At 42.4% G+C, this 19,958-nt stretch overlaps 1 protein-coding gene across 2 annotated transcripts in view; it reads left to right on the top strand.

The window, feature by feature from the left end:
- The first annotated feature begins 13,421 nt into the window (after positions 1–13,421).
- The window catches only part of zmat4a (zinc finger, matrin-type 4a), a 277,406-nt gene continuing 270,869 nt past the window's right edge, over positions 13,422–19,958 (top strand). Inside the window, exon 1 of one of the 2 annotated variants that reach the window (XM_047382377.1) lies at positions 13,422–13,614. In XM_047382377.1, the coding sequence (XP_047238333.1) occupies positions 13,528–13,614 (87 nt within the window). In that variant the 5' untranslated portion in view covers positions 13,422–13,527. The remainder of the gene's footprint in view (positions 13,615–19,958) is intronic. The other variant, XM_047382376.1, reaches the window with a different exon arrangement.

Genomic DNA, 19,958 nt, shown 5'->3' with positions numbered 1-19,958 from the left:
TTGACTGAAACATTGGTCAGTTCATTAAAAGATCAGCTGTTCCAAATTAAAGCGTTAGATCCTGAAAGTTCACCCGAAAGCCAATAAGATTATTATATATATAAATATATATATATATATATATATATATATATATATATATATATATATATCTGTAGGAAAAACCAATGAGATATACAATAAAAGCAGGTTGGTGTGTTTGTCTGTGAGGAAGCTGGTGACATTTTCCCCCTGCTCTGTGCATCAGTGGAACTAATATTTCACCTGTCAGGATGTGTCATCTTCACTTGTGTCATACCACTCCCCAGAGTCCATGCCTTCCTCTGTGTTTTCTCTTCAACAGATGTGTGTGTGTGTGTGTGTGTGTGTGTGTGTGTGTGTGTGTGTGTGTGTGTGTGTGTGTGTACACGTAGGAAGCACTGTCTTACCTTGTTTTGGTTTTTAATTAAAATCTAAATATTTTGCCGCAGTGGGGTGTAACAACACAACCATCAACCATCTTGTAGGACAAGACAATATGTGCTCATGAGAACATGATGAGATTTCAGCAATATTATGCGAAAAATAAGAATCCACTGTTTCTTTGGTTTACAAATGGCACAAAGGGTGTATTTTATTTAATCATTAATCAGCCAAGCACATTTCAGCTAATGCAGAGCTTCCAGAATCTCTGCATCAGAGTCTTTGGTGTGGTTTTCTGGTAATATATGGGTTTTAAAACATATAAAGTTTAAATTTACCTTACCTGGCAAAGGCACATGCTAACAGCAACTGAACAGCGCCTCATGTCATGACACCTTTAAACACCAGTTTTTGAACTGCTTACGTGATTTTATGAGACTGTTTTTCTTTAAGGATTTTTTCTTACCTTGTTTTAAGCTGCATCAGCAGTTGAGATTAAAAAATAAAATCTTTATCTTATTTCTGGCAGTGTGTTGCTGCAGGATTAATTTATGGGCAACATTTGGGGTAAAACAGAAGTGACACAACATTGGCTTTTTCTAATTAAAAATATGTAGCAGGTTTTCCTTTATTTATTTGCAGTTTAGCTAAATCTCTCCTTTTTCACAATTACATACTTACTGTTGTGCTGCTTCACCCATGACAGAACAAACATAACATGTGGCTTCAACAAATACATGTTGAACGTGCACTCAAAGTGAAACAGGATAATTCTGCCATTGGTCATTCAGAATCAAATTTGAAGCAACCACTAAAAAAAGCTGCAGTTATATACAGCCATCTGACAGGCAGACGGTGCCAGATTTTCGAAAACATTTGTGAGTAGTTATACAGCGTTCCTTCCTGACTGATCTTGTTCTCTGACATTGCCTTGCTCACGGATTTTGCCTTCTTGCCTGCCCATTGTCTGACGGATTGGATTTCTGGATTTCGACTCTGTTTTCTGCCTCTGGTTTTTTGCCTCTGCCTGCGCCTTGTCTGACGCCTCTAACCCTGGAATTCGACCCTGTTTCTGTCCCTGGATTTACGCTTCAGCCTAACCACTGGTTTATTCAACCTGAGCCCGCCTGGCTCTCTAGTCCGCCTGGAATTATTGTCAAGAGGACAATCAGAGCTCTCTGTGTTCCTGTCACAGCTTCAGCTGATTCCTCAGAGGATTTGGATCAGTCGGCAATCCAACTTCAGTCTGTTGGACGCTTCCTCATTAACTGTCTGGATCACTTCCTCCTTTGGATTCTGTGCCTCATCCCCAGACTGAGAAGGTTAGTGGCTTTATCTAACTCCTTGCAAATCCTGAGTTTTATTCAGCCACTAACTAGTCTCTCTGTTCTCAGTGGTTCCTGGAAGCTGACTGCTGTTCTCCTGCTCTCTGATCCTGAGTTTCTGAATAAACCTTTTAACTTATCACTTTGTGTTTGGCTGAATTAGGGTTCTCTGTCTCTGGTCGTGATAGTAAAATCTGGCCAATTTTCAGCTTCATTTTGAGCTTCAGCCATCTTTGTTCCCTTCTGAGCACTCTAAGGTGGCGTTTGTTATTTCCCTGCTCTCTGGAAAGGCTAAGCAATGGGGCACTGCAGAGTGGCAAAATGGTTCGGTCACATGTGCTTCTTATTCTGCATTCTCCAAGGAGCTCATCAGGGTTTTTGATCCAGTTCTTCCTAGTCGTGAAGCTGCCAGAGGTTTACTCTCCATTAAACAGGGAGAGAGAAGTGTCACATCTTATATCATTAACTTTTATTTATTGGCAGCTTTCATGTGGATGCTTTCATGCAAGGTCTTAATGAGAACATCAAGGATGACTGGCTACGCAGGACTACCCTGCCTCCCTTCACCAACTTGAGGACCTGGGAACCTGCATTGATTTGCAACTCACAGAAAGGAGGAGGGAGAGGCTTCATAGGGGGGTTAAACCTTCTTCAGCTCACAGTCCTGTTCCCCACCTAGAACCCAAGGGTCTTCCACCCCCTTCTGATCACCATTGTGACCCGGAGCCCGTGCAGTTGGGTCTTTCAAAGATTTCTGCGGGGGAGCGTGATCGACGAAGAAAGAATAACTTGTGTTTTTATTGTGGTGGACAGGATCATGTTGCCTTTAAGAGTCCGTTAGAAGCCCAGGCTCAGTAGAGGTGAGGAGAACTCTACTGAGCCGAAGACAACTGTCTGTCTCCTCATGCTCTTTTCCTGCAACCATTCAAGTTTCTTCTACTTCTCATCAGGTGTCAGTGTTCATTGACTCAGGGGCGGACACAGAGTTTATGGATGAGTCATTCGCCAGGGACCATGACATCAAGCTCCTTCCCACGTCTGACACCCGTAATGCTCTGGCATTGGATGGTCATAGTATCAACAGTTCACACTACAAAACAGAGGTAGTAAGACTCACACTGGGGGGCAATCATCAGGACGAAGTCACATTCAGGATCATCAACTCACCTAAACTACTCATTGTTTTAGGGGCCTCCTGGTTACAAAAGCACAACCCCCACATTGACTGGCAAGCCAAAGAGATATTGGGCTGGGCTATGTCCTGCTAGTCTGTCTTCTGCCTCTACAGATATTATTCAGGAGAATGACATTGAGGAGACATACCCCGATCTGTCTAAGGCGCCGCCCGAATATCATGCGTTTATGGAGGTTTTCAACAAGTCCAGGGCCACGGCACTTCCACCTCATAGACCCTATGACTGCGCCATTGAGCTTCTACCAGGCACTTCTCCCCCTAGGGGTCAATTGTGTTCATTGTCAGGACCAGAGAACCAAGCCATGAGGAAGTATGTTGGTGAGTCACTAAAAGCTGGTATTATCAGACCTTCTTCTTCTCCAGCAGGGGGAGGCTTCTTCTTTGTGGGAAAGAAGGATGGTTCCTTGAGACCATGTATCGACTGCAAGGGTTTAAACGACATCACCATCAAGAACCAATACCCTCTACCACTTATGAACACTGCTTTCGACCAGATTCAAGGTGCCAAGATCTTCTCTAAGTTGGATTTGAGAAACGCTTACCACCTTGTTCGTATCAAGGAGGGGGATGAATGGAAGACGGCATTTAACACTCCCACTGGTCACTATGAGTACGTGTGATGCCTTTTGGTTTAACCAATGCCCCTGCAGTTTTTCAGGCATTGGTGAATGATGTCCTGAGGGACATGGTTGGACAGTTTGTTTTTGTTTACCTTGACAACATTCTGATTTATTCCCAGGATCTGGAAACTCACAGAAGTCATGTTCGGAGTTTTTCAGGCATTGGTGAATGATGTCCTGAGGGACATGGTTGGACAGTTTGTTTTTGTTTACCTTGACGACATTCTGATTTATTCCCAGGATCTGGAAACTCACAGAAGTCATGTTCGGACCGTTCTCCTCCGTCTTCTTCAAAATCATCTGTTTGTCAAAGCTGAAAGGTGTGAGTTTCACACCACTTCATTCCTTGTATTCATCATTTCTCCAGACCAAGTCATAGTGGACCCCTCCAAAGTCAAGGTGGTCTTGGAATGGCCTTCTCCTACCGACCGCGAACAGCTTCAAAGGTTTCTCTGGCTTGCTAATTTTTACAGACATTTCATCAGGAATAATAGCCTCGTAGCAGCCCCTCTTAATGCTCTCACATCGTGTAAGACAAGGTTTGTTTGGAACGAGACGGCAGAAAGAGCTTTTATCAAGCTCAAAGGATTTTTTACATCTGCTCCTGTTCTACAGTCCCCTAACCCCGATAAACAGTTCATTGTGGAGGTTGACGCCTCAAACACAGGGGTTGGAGCAATCCTAAGCCAAATAAATTCTGATGACCATATTCACCCATGTGCCTTCTTTTCTAGGACTTTGTCCCGAGCAGAGCGCAATTATGATGTGGGGGACCGAGAACTGTTGGCAGTCAAGTTGGCTCTCGAGGAGTGGAGGCATTGGCTAGAGGGGGCTAAGGAACCGTTTCTTGTATGGACAGAACATAAGAACCTGGAGTACCTGAGATCACCGAAGTGCCTTAATCCTAGGCAGGCAAGGTGGGCTTTATTTTTTGGAAGATTCAACTTCTCTTTGTCTTTCAGACCTGGAGTCAAAAATGGCAAACCGGATGCCCTGTCCAAGAATACAGGAACCCTCCGAGTCACAGGCCTCTGGGGAGGATGAATTTATTCTCCCGGAATCAGTGAGACTCTCTGTCACCATATTGGAGTTGGAGGGAGAGGTTAGAGATGCCACCAAAGACCTCCCTATCCCAACTTCATGCCCACCTGACCGGTGTTTTGTCCCGGAGTGCCTCGTACCCAAGGTACTTAATTCATGCCGTAATTCACGTCTGTTCTGTCATCCTGGTATCAGCAGGACGTTGCAGATGGTCTGGACTCAGTTTTGGTGGCCATCTCTTGTCAAAGATGTCACCGATTACGTCACGGCCTGTACTCAGTGTTCCCAACCCAAGTCTTCTCGTCGCCCTCCTGCTGGACTCTTGCAACCCCTACCCATTCCTCCTCGTCCCTGGTCACATATAGCCATGGACTTCGTCACAGGTTTGCCAGTTTCTAATGGCTTCACAGTTCTGTTAACTGTCATCGACAGATTTTCAAAGATGGTTCACCTAGTTCCTCTCAAGAAGCTGCCTTCAGCCAAGGAAATGGGGGACATTCTGGCACCTGAGGTTTTTTGCCTTCATGGCATACCCACAGACATTGTCTCAGACAGAGGGCCCCAGTTTGTGTCCTTGCTGGGGATTACTGTTAGTTTGTCTTCAGGATTTCACCCACAGTCGGATGGACAGACTGAGAGGGCCAACCAGGAGGTGGAGACCAAACTTCATGCACTATGTGAGTCAGACACAACTAAATGGTCTCAAAATTTACCCTGGGTTGAATATGCTGTCAACACCCTCCCGGCTAGTGCCACAGGGTTATCCCCTTTCCAAGTTGTGTTTGGTTTTCAGCCACCATTTTCACAGTCCAGGAGAAAGAAGCTGAGGTTCCTTCTGCTCGGGCCATGGCCCTAAGATGTCAGCGCATCTGGAGGAAGGCAAGAAGGTCTATGATCAGAATGTCGGAGGTGCAGGCACGCACAGCAAATCTTCGGAGAATCCCTGCTCCAAGCTACCAGGTGGGACAGAAGGTTTGGCTGTCCACCAAGGACCTCCCGCTTCTGGTTGACTCCCTTAAGATGGCACCTCGTTTTGTGGGACCTTTTCCCATATCCAAGATCATCAATCATGTGGCTGTTCGTTTACGTCTGCCTCATGCCATGAAAGTTCACCCTACCTTCCACGTGTCCCGGATCAAGCCCTGTGTGGTGTCCCATCTCGGGCCCACCTCCGGGCCCCCTCCACCTGCCCGGCTTCTTGCTGATGGCCCAGTCTACACTGTCTGGCGCATCATCCGGTCCAGATGGCAGGGACGTGGCATACGTTATCTGGTGGACTGGGAGAGCCATGGTCCTGAGGAGAGGTCCTGGATTCCTATACGATTCATTGTGGACAAAACCCTCATCCGGGATTTCCACCGCCTCCATCCTGATCAGCCTCGGGGTATGTCCGGAGCCGGACCTTGAGGAGGGGGCACTGTTATGATTCTGGCCCGTCTGCCTGCTCTGCTCTCACTCATGCAATCAACTCATCTGTTTCACCTGTCTGCTGTGCTGCTGCGCAATCACCGTCATGCCAAACACCTGTGGAGCTGCAGTTATATACAGCCATCTGACAGGCAGGGGGTGCCAGATTTTTGAAAACATTTGTGAGTAGTTATCCAGCGTTTCTTCCTGACTGATCTTGTTCTCTGACCTTGCCTTGCCTCACAGATTTTGTCTTCATGCCTGCCCCTTATCTGACGGACTAAATTTCTGGATTTCAACTCTGTTTTCTGCCTCTGGTTTTCTGCCTCTGCCTGCCTCTTGTCTGACGCCACTAGCACTGGAATTCGACCCTGTTTCTGTCCCTGGATTTACGCCTCAGCCTAACCACTGGTTTATTCAGCCTGAGCCTGCCTGGCTCTCTAGTCCGCTTGGAATTATTGTCAAGAGGACAATCACAGCTCTCTGGATCACTTCCTCTTCTGAATTCTGAGCCTCATCCCCAGACTGAGAAGGTTAGTGGCTTTATCTAACTCCTTGAAAATCCTGAGTTTTATTCAGCCACTAACTAGTCTCTCTGTTCTCAATGCTTCCTGGAAGCTGACTGCTGTTCTCCTGCTCTGTGATCCTGGGTTTCCGAATAAACCTTTTAACTTATCACTTTGTCTTTGGCTGAATTTGGGTTCTCTGTCTCTGGTCGTGATACTGAGCCTGGTTCTGCTGGAGGTTTCTTCCTGTTAAAAGGGAGTTTTTCCTCTCCACCGATACTACGTGCATGCTCAGTATGAGGAACTGCTTCAAAGTAAATTCCATTGACTGTCAACTGTCTCTACATGCTCATCCGGGAGGAGTGACTGCTACAAGTCTCTGACTCGATGCAATCTGCTGGGTTTCCTTAGATAGAAAAACTTTTTATCCAATTTGAATAAATGACTGAATCTGACTGCACTGTTCAATGGTTAGGATTAATTAGAATGTATGTACCTGACTTTGTGAAGTGCCTTGAGACAACATGTGTTGTGAATTGGCACTATATAAATAAACTGAATTGAATTGAAATCATGACTAAAAATTTGCAAATAATGTTCTCTCTGTAAAAGCTTAGAAATTTCCAGATCAATAATATTAAATTAATATTTTACATTTTTAAAAGTAAGGACCTATTATACTTCCTTTTAAACATTTGGGATAGGTCTATGGGCTATACAAAACATGCTAATTACATTTTTTGCACAAAATTATTCTCAGATAATGAGATTTCACCTCCTCAGGCACCCCTTTTTTTGCTCGTTTCAGAATGAGCTGTCACTTTTATATAAATTAGCTGTATCTGGCCACGCCCTAACCAACACTTTGTACATCTAAAAACAAAACTAAAACTTATAAGACACAAAATAAGTACTTACATTTCTGTCATCTGCAGATTCGCCACCAACAGTAGGGACTGATTTTTTCTTCAGTCTAAGTCTTTCTGCAAATAGTGCGTGTACTGATATGAGTTCTCAAAGTAGTCTGTGAGGAAGTGATTCGTGCAAACTAGAACTGTCTATAGGAATTTGACTGGAACATTGGCCTCAAAAATAAAATGAAGCCAATAAACTCTGTTATCCGAGAGTGGGAGAATGTGCGTGGGCACGTGTGGGTCTTTGCAGCCAAAAAACAGAACATCTGCCTTTGAAGGTAGCCATTGTAAAGCGTGTGTAAGATAAAATCATTCGGCAAGACGTGATCCTCTACTGAAAATCAGGTGGGTGGAGCTCCACTTTAGTTGCTAGTCAGGGGCTGGAGTGCCAGTGTGCAGTGAACAGTAATTTTGATGTCACAATTACACAGCTTTTGAAACTGCAGATTTTCTGGAAAAAATAAAACATTCATTCATAGCCAAAAAAAGGCTGAATGTTTTTTGTTTTTTTTTGCGTTTAGACTGTTTGTAGAAGCATTAGAGACCCAAACGGAAGTATAAAAACGATCAAAAAGTGAATTTTGCATAAGATGAAGTTGCAGTTATAATTAAGTTATCACATTAAAGGTGTCTTCTTCTCCATATTTGCTCTGAAAGATGTTGGTCCAGGAGTAGTGAACCAAATTCAGGCATAGCTTCACAGGCAATTAGCAGGTTGATCAAGGAAACATACAAAGTCACACAATATGTTTTTGCATTTTGCATTGCATTCAGTCAGCTGCCCCTGATTTTATTCTGTTATGAGCTACCATGCTGTGATTGACTGATAGTCACATTTGCTCAAACATTGGTTTTTTGTAAAGAAGTAAACCAGCATCGCAGTAATACAGACATGCCTTACACCAATATTCCCTGCAGTAAACTGGGTCGGGTTTGAATAGGCTAATTGCAGCCCCCTGCTGTATGTAGAATAATATAACCTCATTTAGGCACACTTGTTTGAAGGTATGGTGAGTACCCAGTGTGTGGTGAAGGATTTCTGCACCAGTCTACATGCAGCTCAGTCAGGCTGTATTTTTGAGGAGGGGATTTCACTCTGAAATAGTCAACCTTTAAAAGTGGCCTACATTTTGCTTCTTACACCTCATGAGACATTTCAGAATGAGTGCAACGTTTGTTCTGATTTTAGTGGGAATCTTTGCTGCAGCAGTTCACAATAAACACCGTTGAAGGTGATAATGTTTTGAATCTATAAAGGAGGGCTTCTGAATTAGAAGGCGTAACGTGGGTAAGAATGAAAATTTTCCACTGCAGTAGCCACCCCTTCCTAGTGTGTAACATGGCTGTATTTCCCCACAGGATACTGAGTGATGATACATAAGGATCTAAAAATGTTTAAAAAACTTATCATCTGTTGCTGACGCACTTTTTTCCGCTCACTGCTCCTCTCAGAGGCCAATGCACAGCTGTCCAGAGGAAGCCATGTTGCCTGGCGGGGGGTTCAGTGTCTCACTGAGAGGTCACAAGTTCATTCTTGTGGCAGGTGTACATTTCATAGCGTACACATTGTTCCCTGCCTAGTTACCCTGTTACATACTGTCTACCTGCTCAGTAACTGCCATATATGCTGCATAATCACTAAATAAAGGGAATGTGCTGCACTCAGGTCCCCAGGGATGTGACATGTTCGCAGTTATAACAGGCCAACCTTCTGGACCAATAGCACTGTGCTTCAAGGGCAGATTGTGAACTGATTGGAGGGAGAGGTTAGAGATGCCACCCGGTGCAGCTCTGTTCTGATCTGGTCTACTGACCTACTTGAAATTATCAGCTGTGAAGTGTATTTCAAATTTGATTCTTGACCCAATTTGCACATACAGTTGAAGAAAAATGAGGACACTCCATTAAATATTCAGTGTGTTACTAAGAAATGCTCACATATCAATGTCGAATCTTTTTATCTCAGAGGAACATAATTTCATTACAGGTAAACAGTAAATATTAACAAGCTTTTACTCATTAAACAACAGGGAAAAAAAGTGTTTCCTAGCTAAGGAAAAAGTCAAGACACTATTAGGTACTCCTGATGGGTTTTTTTTTATTTACAGCCTGTTTCAACTCATCCCACAAATTCTCAGCAAGATCCATAATTAGGCTTTGTCTCTATTCCAGGAGTCTCTATCATGTAATTCTCAGCCAGTCCTTGGAAGACTTACTGGTATATTTTGGGTCATTGTCATGTTACAGTGTCCAGTTCTACTTCAGTTTAAATTGTTATATATGGTCTTTAAGCAACCTCTGATACATGGAATAATTCATATAGGGTTCTATGAAAGTGAGCTGGCCAGGTCCTGCTGCAGCAAAGCATCTTCAAACTACTTGTTCAGTCTCTTTCTGAGTGTGAAGGCATGCACTTTCATATCAACAGTATTAAACGCCTGATGTCAGTCTTATGGACACTTATGTCAGTACTCGGTCACTCTGATGGTCAAGGAATTCTCACCTAGCAGTTCCTACACCGTGCTGAAAACAATCCAGATTCCTTTAATTACTAGAACTGAGGTGTCCAATTCAATTCAGTTTATTTATATAGCACCAATTCACAACACATATTGTCTCAAGGCACTTCACAAAGTCATTTCAATCGAATCATACAGATTTCAAGTCAGGTACATACATACCAATTAATACTAACTATCGAACAGTGCAGTCAGATTCAGTTATTTATTCAAATTGGTTAAAACAAATTCTATTTAAGGAAACCCAGCAAATTGCATCCAGTCAGTGACATGTAGCATTCACTCCTCCTGGATGAGCATGTAGAGACAGTGGACAGTCACTGATGTTGACTTTGCAGCAATCCCTCATATTGAGCATGCATGTAGCGACAGTGGAGAGGAAAAACTCCCTTTTAACAGGAAGAAACCTCCAGCAGAACCAGGCTCAGTGTGACCGGCCATCTGCCATGACCGACTGGGGGTTTGAGAGAACAGAGCAGAGACACAAAGAGAACAAAGAAGCACTGATCCACGAGTACTTTCTATGGGAAGGAAAATTTAATGTTAATGGATGAAGCTCCTTTAGTCGTTTCACCTAGAAAGAAAGAACAGATAAACTCTGAGCCAGTTTTCAATTTTAGAGTATGAAAGAGGGAACATACAGGTAGTCACAGTAAAAGCTCAGTCATTAGGTATGTCTAGGAGAAAAATAGGGTTAAACACTGAAAGACAGGGCCAAGTGTATCATCGGTAGAAGGTGAGCATTAAGTTGTTGCCAGCAGAAGCTTGGATGATGCCCCTGTCCAGGTAGGTGTCACAGGTAGATACAGAGTCAGGCCAGGTGTAGCTTATAGGAAAATAAAAGAGAGAGAACATAAAGTTAGAAGCTGAAATAACAGCAAATAATGCAAAATTGGAGAGTCCCTGTCTATTTTCAAGAAACTCTTGAAGACCTGGTTCTTCAAGAGTTACCCACCCCCACTTTCTCTTTCTGCACTTCCCTCTATGTCTGCACTCTATTTCTAAACTGTCATCCCTGTCAGCTCTTACAGAACCAAACTAGTGGTCTTCCTCCTTCTGGGTTGCTTATTCTTAGCTTTGATATTAACTACATTGATATATCCTTATTTGTAAGTCACTTTGGATAAAAGTGTATGCCAAATGCATAAACATAAACATGATTACATTTTAGATTTTTTCAGATTTCTTTTAACATCTTGTGGTCTGCTTTCAGGGTGGACATACCTAAGCAACCACATTTGGGGCCTCAGGTACGAAGTGTGCTTACACACAAAAAACTTGTAGAGCAATCTCGGCATGTACAAAAATGAACAATGGTGAAAGTGTACGGAAATCCACGCAAATCTATGATCCGCTATGAAAATGTGCAGTAGCCAAGCAAACTTTTTCAGTCGACAATAATAAACTATTGAGAACTAAAACTAACCTATATACACTGATATTTGACTCCATTCAGTTTATTTAATTCATGGAGCATTAAACCTGATATTTTTTCATGAGTTTGAGCTTTTATGCATGCTTTAAAGCTGAGTCATGAAACTAAATCAAATTTAGCCTCATACAATAACGTAACACTGCAAAAAATGCTGAAAACAACCTCAGTCGGATATAAACTGTGAAATGTCCTTTGTTTTTGTCAACTGTAGATGGAAATCCTTATTGGTCTGTGCACGGAGGAGCATAAAATGCATGTCAATCATCTAAGGGCAATCATCTAAGGGGCACTGTAATTCTTGCTGAAAAGAAAACAGTATCTTGTTGGGAGTTAATCAGCAGATTAACTTCCAACAGGTCAGGTATGATAATTCATAAGGTGAACAAGCTGTAGACAATCACACATATCCATAAATAGCTGCGAAAAGCTGAGTGTAATTGTGGAACGATGGCAGCTTTGGCACAGCTGGAGGACATCCCCAATGGAAGAAGTCAGAGGGAGCGTGTTTTTTAGAGATCGTACTGACCTGCTGGTACATAATGATGCATGGTTTATGAACTGGTTTAGATTATTTTAGAGCTCTGCTCGGAGCTGGCCTCAGTGTTACAGAGGGAAGCCAGAGGGAACTGTGCATTGCCGGCAGCAGTTCAAGTTCTCCCTCTGCTGCAGTCCTTTTAACCAAAGCTTTTCAGAGGGAGCTGACTGGTATTTAACGGTCATCCCTGAGCCAGGCCATGCCAGCCATATGGGTCGGCCCCATCCGTATGTTGCTCAGATATAAAAACTTCCCCTAAACTGTGGCTCTCATTTCACAGAGGAGCTGATTTCTGAATGTAATCAGACCTATGGACTGCACTCATACTGCTATAAGGCCCCCATCTGGAGGTTAATATGCTTTAGTGAATACTTATAATACTTCTAATTATTATTCTAATTACAATAGTTGTGCTGGGAACTGTTTGAGAGAACAGAGCAGAGACACAAAAAGAACGCAGAAGCACTGATCCAGGAGTACTTTCTATGGGAAGGAAAAGTTAATGTTACTGTCTGTACTCAGTACTCTGCCTGCCTGCCTCTACAATATTAAACCTCAACCTCAGTCTACTCACCATGCGGTCTCCTCGCCATGCCTGCATCTACAATATTAAACCTCAGTCTACTCACCATGCGGCCTCCTCGCCATGTTCTGCGCTCTGGTCCTACCTCCAAACCCTTGACCATGACATCTATAAGGTTAGTAGCTAGGGGATTTGGAAGGCAGGCTTTATTTATTAAACTTTTTTGATGAGCAATGTGTTGTGAGGTTTGTCTATGGCAGAGTTCTGATAAAGTACCCAAATCACTTCAGAATTCAAGCAGACTGCCCTTTTAAGTTCTTGGGTAGGATGCTGGTTTGTTAGGTCTCCAAGCCACCTTTCTTAGACAACATTTGTCACAAATTCTTCTTTGTTTTACGGTTCTTTCTGATTTTCTCCAGCTCATTCAACAAATGGCCATACAAATCTTTACTGTATGAATTAAATTTCGAGCTGGAGACTTACCTTTCACTCCTTTTGTCTTAGGTGCCTATATACTAATATGTACTAATGCAGCTTGATAGATGTGTGTCTTGGTCACTCTTCATCAACTTTTGCCTGTTCTTTGGTTGTGCTCCTATTTCTTTCCCACTAGGTTTTATATATATTTGCTGAGTTTGGATATGGAATAAACATAGCTATTTGAAAGAGAAACCTGAGCACAACTGAAAATGAAAAGTTGTTAAAATGCTAATAGCAACTATTCACGGTAATTGTGTAAGTTGGTTAAGCAGCTCCAACTAGTCTGTTTTTTATAATTGTTTTCAATGTGCAAACATGGGTCATAACATCTGCTATACGTGTTTCTTTTCATTCATGTATATCTATAACCACTAAGGAGACAGCCTGTGATGATTGTTTTGCAATAAATCCTGTCATGCAAGCTCTGTGTGAATAGTGTGTACAGGTGATATTTGCTGATGGGGAACAGGCACTTCCTGCCTCCTGGCCTGAGCTGAAATGCCGCGGCCAATGGGAGCGCAGCGGGGCGGAGAAAAGCGGTACATTGGATACTCCAGCATAGTACCGTGGTCAGCATCAGACGCGTCTCCCGCGCAGTCTGCCGCACTTCAACATCTTCTGGTTCATGGAGTATACACTTTCCATTCAAGTGCAACAGCAGCTGGATGTCTTGCCGACGCACTTCTACCAGGGCTACAGCGTAGAGTTACAGGTACCTTCATTCAGCATCCTTTCTCGCCTGCCTTTTTCTCTGACACAGTCGTGCATTCGCGTAACTAAGTGAATGGAATGTGACTTTGAAGATGCTGTGTTGCAGAGGAGAGAAGAAAGCTGTTGGTGCTGCATGCTGATTTCACTCTCATCCCGGATTCTTGTTGCGCGCTTCCTCTGGGAGAGCATAGAGGCGCCGCGGCGGCCGTCTTAGCTGCCGCCTGGGGGGCTCACCTCATCGGGGGGTTAAAAAGTATAGCACCTCAGTCAGAGAAGGCTGACCTACCTCTCACGAGAGGTTGCGGGGATCCCCGTTTGAAGGATTCCCCTGGCTCGGACAGGACAGAGATGATCTGTGTGGTCTGATATTAAACCTCGGCTTCAGCTGTCCACAATCTGTAAAACCTTCAACTCAGAGATCCCACGGCAATCTATCAAGGTAACGTTAATTCCGCACCCCGTGGCTCCCACTGCCTTGCTATGAACATTAAAACAGAATGTAAGCATCAACTCTCCGGCCTGCGTGCGTCCCCAGGTTGCTCTGCGTGCTGCAGAATGCCCCCACTCTTCTCTGAAGGTGACATTTAAGGTAGATGAGAAGGGGAGTGGGCGAACACACCTTTTTATGTGTCACGATTTCATTTTAAACAACATAATAGGCTGAATAGATTACAATAAACGACTTATAGGACATAATAGATGTTTGGTTCAGTTTTTCTGCTCCGGGTGCACGAGGTCAGAGGGTTCTCCTTTTTGCCTTTAGTGTTTCTTAAAAAGAGTCTTAGTTTGTATTTGAAATGTTAAGGAGAAGAACAAAATGTGCAGTTCTCCACAGAGAACAGTTTTGTAAAGGTAACCAAAGTGGCACATTTCTAACCAGTTTATCAGTGATTGTTTCAGCTTTAAAATCTATTTGGCTAGAACATGATTAGAGATGCAATGATCAGATATTTTGTGGCCCATTTCTGATCACCAATCCTGTAAAACTGACCTGCCAATACTAAATTTAGCCAATTTTTTAGGAACTTTGAAAATAATTACATCAAATCTCATTAACTCTGTTCTAGCTCTTTTCTTTCTTTTTTGCACACCTTAAAACCTAGAAGTGCACCATACCAGACATTTTAAACAAATCCCATTCAAAATGAATAACTTTGTCCAACCTAGAATTTGAAATGGAAAGCTCCGATTCACTGTTGTGTGCTAGAGTGGTAGTTCATTTATTCTTATATGGTTTCTATAAGCAGCTTGAAGAAGCCCTCCTGTCTGAAGGTTCATTAATTATTCATATCAGGATCAGAGGCAGCGTCACACCATGTTTGTAAGAAAGCATTCGGCGTTACACTCCTCCGCAGTAATTGGCATTTTACTTTTTCGACAAAGACAAATGAATACAGTTTTGGCACTTGAAACAGTCTTTAGCATCTTGTATTGGCGTCCAGCCCAACTAGCACTGTTGCAGGGTTATTTTCTGTAAACAACATTTTTTGTGTGTTTTCTGTAGAGCTAGTAGACATTTACCCTAATTGTGAGGTTTCCTAAAGGCTTCAAATATTTCCTAATCCACCAAGATCCACGACAGACAGAATTGGAGTCTTTATAAACAGGGAAATTTTGCTGTAATACGTCCAGCTTCTTGTTATCAGGTAATGTCTGTCTTGCTATATTAGCAGTTTAAAGAAATTATGACCAATAATTACTCTGTAGGAATAAGGTTTCTTTTCTAATGCTTGTTTTACCTTTCACTGACTTCATATAAACATCTTACTGGTTCTGATCATAGCTCATGAGTATTCTTTTTTCAGTAACAAATTCCACACTGAAGAGTCTTGTCAGAGTGACCTGGTAGTGCTGACTGATCGTCTTAGTTTAATAAATGTATCCATCCACCATGCGCCTGCTGATGTCCTGCATCCGCTTTGGTCCTTCACAACCTCAAACTCAAACAGTACGACCCAACCAGAGAAAGGACCAAGCAAGAGTGAGCGCAGTGATTAGTTCGAGTACTTCAGATGCCAGGCCAAGAAAAACATGCACCGGTCAGAGGAAGAGATGGAGGAGTGATCCCCTTTCTGACGCTCAAGGCTGGCGACCCCTCTTCCGGGAACTGGTCCCCGTCGTTACAACAACTCTTTCCCCCAGCCCAGAGCAGAGTGCTGTACCACCAGAGAGGACGCCGGGGTAAACAGCGTGCCATGCTGCCAGCTGACGATGCCCCCGCACTCCTTCTGCAAGGGTCGGCCAAGCTCTGCGCCGACACACCTTGAGCCCGCATCACACCACCTGTCGGCTCCAGCACTTGCTCCACACTGCCCGCTATCACGTCTACGCAGCCTGCCAGTGTCAGCTCTCCGGCACCTGCTTTCTGTGGACAGTCCTGCTCATTTGCCACCAGAGGCCAAATCAGATATTTTGTTTTATGTTCCTAAGCCTACTCCTCACTGCCTCAAAGCACCTGAGGCTGCGCCCAGCTGCCTCCGAGTACAAGTACACACTCCTCACCTCAAGCTGCTGCTACTGCCACCTCGTGCTCCAGTGTCCGAGGCCTCCGACGAGGGTGTCCAGGTGGAGCCGCCTCCTGATCCTGTTCCTGAGTGGTTCGAGGACGTGCCGCCTCCTACTCCTGAACTCCTTTTGTGGTTTCTTTTGGGCTTTCTCTCCAAGCTCTCGAGTGTTCCTGCTCCAGAGGTTTCCAGTGTTCCTCCGGGTCGCCCGCCTGAACACTGTGCCCGCAAGGGATTACCTGGTAGAGATAATATAATAATAAAAAAATTATAATTTGAGAGAAAACTTTGTTGGTTCAACCTCTTAAGAACCTCTTCTTAAGAAGAGCAATGTTGATCCAACTGTTTTCCCAAACTTTAGGCCAATTTCCAAATTGCCCTTTCTTTCTAACCTTTAAAGAAAGCATGTTTTATTCAGCTACAAGAGCAGCTGCAGCTTCATGATATTCATGGGAGGTTTCAGTCCGGCTGACTGGTCTTGTGTCGATTTCCAGAAATACAATGCGTTATTCCAGTTTTAATGCAGATGACATTCAGGTGTATCTTCCGTTGAAATCCAGAGGATCTCAGTCAGCGGAGAGGTTGCTCATGTGTTTGATAGATGTGAGAGCGGATGGAGCTGATCTTTCTTTATTTAAATGACAAAAAGACAGGGGTCATTTTATTTGCCAAATCTGACCTGCTGACAGGATGCAGCAGTGCTGTTGGGTCACTGGACTCTTCTGGCTGTATGTCTGTTAGGAATGGGGGGTTATTCTTCACTAAGATTTTAAATTCAATAAACAGGTTAGTGCAGTAGTCCTCTGTAGCTTTTATCATCTGAGGCACATTAGTTTGATTAGATACCCTTGAAAAGGTTATTCATGCTTTTATTACTTCTAGACTGTACTACTGCAACTCCCTGTATAGTGAAATAATCAGTCTCCTGTTCACCATCATCAGCTCGTTCAAACTTCCGCTGCCCGTCAGCTAAAGGAGACAAGATGGCATGAAGGTATCGCCTCGATTTCTAATTCCAAGAGCTTTTACATCCACACAGCCAGAGTAGATCTCTAAGATCTAGAATAAAGGCTGGGAGATGTTATAAAGCTAATTAAATGTGTATTGTTATTTTTAGCATAAAAAGATCACTAAGACAACATAATCAGCAAAAAGTGTACATTATTTAACTACTGCTATATTCCTCTTTGCAAGGATGCTTTTTTTTTCACATACACATATGGGTATATATATATATATATATATATATATTATACACATTATCATGTGTTTCAACACATCATTTTGAGAAAAATGTTACCATGTTAAGAAATTTGAATGCTTAAACTTCTTTTTATTTTTATGAAATTATTAATGTCACTCATGAGCACGCATTCACGGATAACACTTAAAAAGGGTCTCTAACTGTTTGTTTTCTTCTAAATAACCCAGTAAATCAACACAAGGCAACTGAGGAGGAGGGTAACTCCACAGACTGAAAGGTTTGATCACCTTTACCGATCAGTCTTGTGCTGAGAATAACTAGCAAGTTTTGATCTTTTGAACGAAGAGAAGGAGAAATGGAATATTTAGTTAGAAGATTGGACAGATAAACTGGTGCCTGAGCATTCACTGCTTTATATGTGGTGATTAATGTTTTAAACTGAATTCTAAACTCAACAGGAATCCAGTGTAATGACTAGAAAACAGGAGTTATGTGATCACTGTTGTTTAAACCCATTAATAACCTGGCTGCAGCACTCTGTATGAATTGTAGATGTCTAAGGCTTTGTCTAGTCTGGCAAACAGGGCATTACCATAGTCCAACCAAGAAGAAATATAAAAGCAGTTGCTGTCAGCATAAGACTTCATAAAAGCTTCCAGTTGCACACTGACTGCAACTGGGTAGGACTTTGTCAGGAGCACACATTTGTTTTTTGATCTATTTAAGCACAAATTAGTGCCACTTATTTAAAAATAATACAAACTATGGATTGAGTTCACTGTCATCAGTGAACTCAATCTATAGTTTGAGTTTGCACCAAAAAGTGCACCAAAACATTGGTGCAAAGTTTTCAAGGTGTTTAAATATTGAATACTGAATACTGAAATTTGAAGGTACGTAGCAGCTTAACTAAACAGCTGAAATGTTTTAGAAAAACAGTTTTCTTACTAGAAGCTTTCTTCAGTTTTGTGCTTCACTTGACTTCATTTTGAGCCGTCTTCCCTCAGTAACAGCTTTCACATAGAAGATTGCTGTCGGCACGACATTTTCATGTCTGTGCATATCTGTTCATTGATTATTCAGCTTATTTTCATTCAGTTTAAAACCAGCATGATTAGAACAGAAAAAAGCAACTTTCAGAATTCAATAAAAGAAAAACTAAAGTGCACCCCATTGTTTTTGGTTCAGTTCAATTCAGCTCTGCTGGCTGAAAGATGGACTCAAGACTCAATAACTGTTTCCTTTCTTCAATATTAGTGTCTCATTCACATTCATTTTCATTCATTACATTCATTTCATAATGGAGCCTATAATAACAGCTAACAGTTACTGAACTGTTAGCTACCAGACAGGGTTACCTGAAATAAAAGACGTGCTTTGATATCACAGGATCTCAAGGTATGAGATGTTGTCCTGATTATATCCAAATTATTCATTAAGAAATCTTCATAAAGCCTATTTGCCATCAGTGGACATTTTTATGAGGAGTAAACATGTCAAAACACCGCCCACCCACCCACTCCACCAGTTCAACGCATTATTAAGATTTCAGACCAGGGTGATGTGTTTCAGTCTACAGCTGCAGGCAGTGGCCTCTCATTATGATAACATCCTGCTAAAAGGTAAACTGGAAGTTGTTGCATCTCTAATTTTAAAAGTTGACTGTGACACAGACCTATGCTTTTGAGTTTTGCTCTCTATCAAGACTCAGCAAGAAAGTCTAGCACTGAAAAAATGTATAAACAGCCCCTGAAAAGAAAGCTCCTTCATGGACTTGTTCTTTGATTTTCTTGGATTTGCTCAAACCCTTGAGTCATTAGTTTCTATTTCTGAAAATCTCCAAATATGGAGCTAAATGCTTTCACTTGTCTGCTGTCTGTAATTTGGGAAGCCTATAAATAAGTCTTTGAAGCCCTGCGCTTCTATGCCATCAATACTTGCTTGCTTGTGTTTAGTAAAAATTGTCCTGCTTCTTTGTTGCTTTCCATTTTCTTATTGCTGCACTTGTTTCCAGCTCTGTCTTGTTTCTTCATCTCATAGAAGGTCAGCAGTGACACTTATTATATAAAAAGCACAGTCTATGACAAAGGGCTCTAATAACGTGAGTTGAGCATATTTATTTTCAAAGAGCCCACAGTTTGCTCTAAATATAACATTTAAAAAAAACAGAAGATTTGTAAGGCTCATAGAAGGTCGTCCAGACTGTCACAGCAGCAGAATGTCAAATAAACTTCAGAAGGACCAGACTTCCTCAGATCTGCTAAACTACTGCTTTAAACAAAAAAATGCACCCAAAAAGTCAGCCATAGTTCCACTGACAGCAGTAGAATAAAATAAGTAATGGCAGCTTTAGATCATGATATAGTCAACCCTGTGGCTGGTGAATCATCACAACAGTAAAAGCCATGTTTTATTATGTGGAGTAGTGGAACATAGCCGATCTACTGTTAGCTAAAATGTTCTTTTCCTTCCATAATATGTTGATACCTGTCAAATTCTAAACAGTGTTTTGCATGATTGGGTTTTATTGTCGCTGAAATTTACTTCCAGTAGACAGTAGAATTACCATTATTACAGTATACCAAGGTTTAAATTACTCATTCCATTAGAAGTATGGAGTAATGGAATGCTCCCCTT

The sequence above is a fragment of the Girardinichthys multiradiatus genome, chromosome 12 (assembly GCF_021462225.1).
Source record: "Girardinichthys multiradiatus isolate DD_20200921_A chromosome 12, DD_fGirMul_XY1, whole genome shotgun sequence".
Classification (NCBI taxonomy): domain Eukaryota; kingdom Metazoa; phylum Chordata; class Actinopteri; order Cyprinodontiformes; family Goodeidae; genus Girardinichthys; species Girardinichthys multiradiatus.
This window is presented reverse-complemented; position numbering and strand designations above follow the sequence as displayed.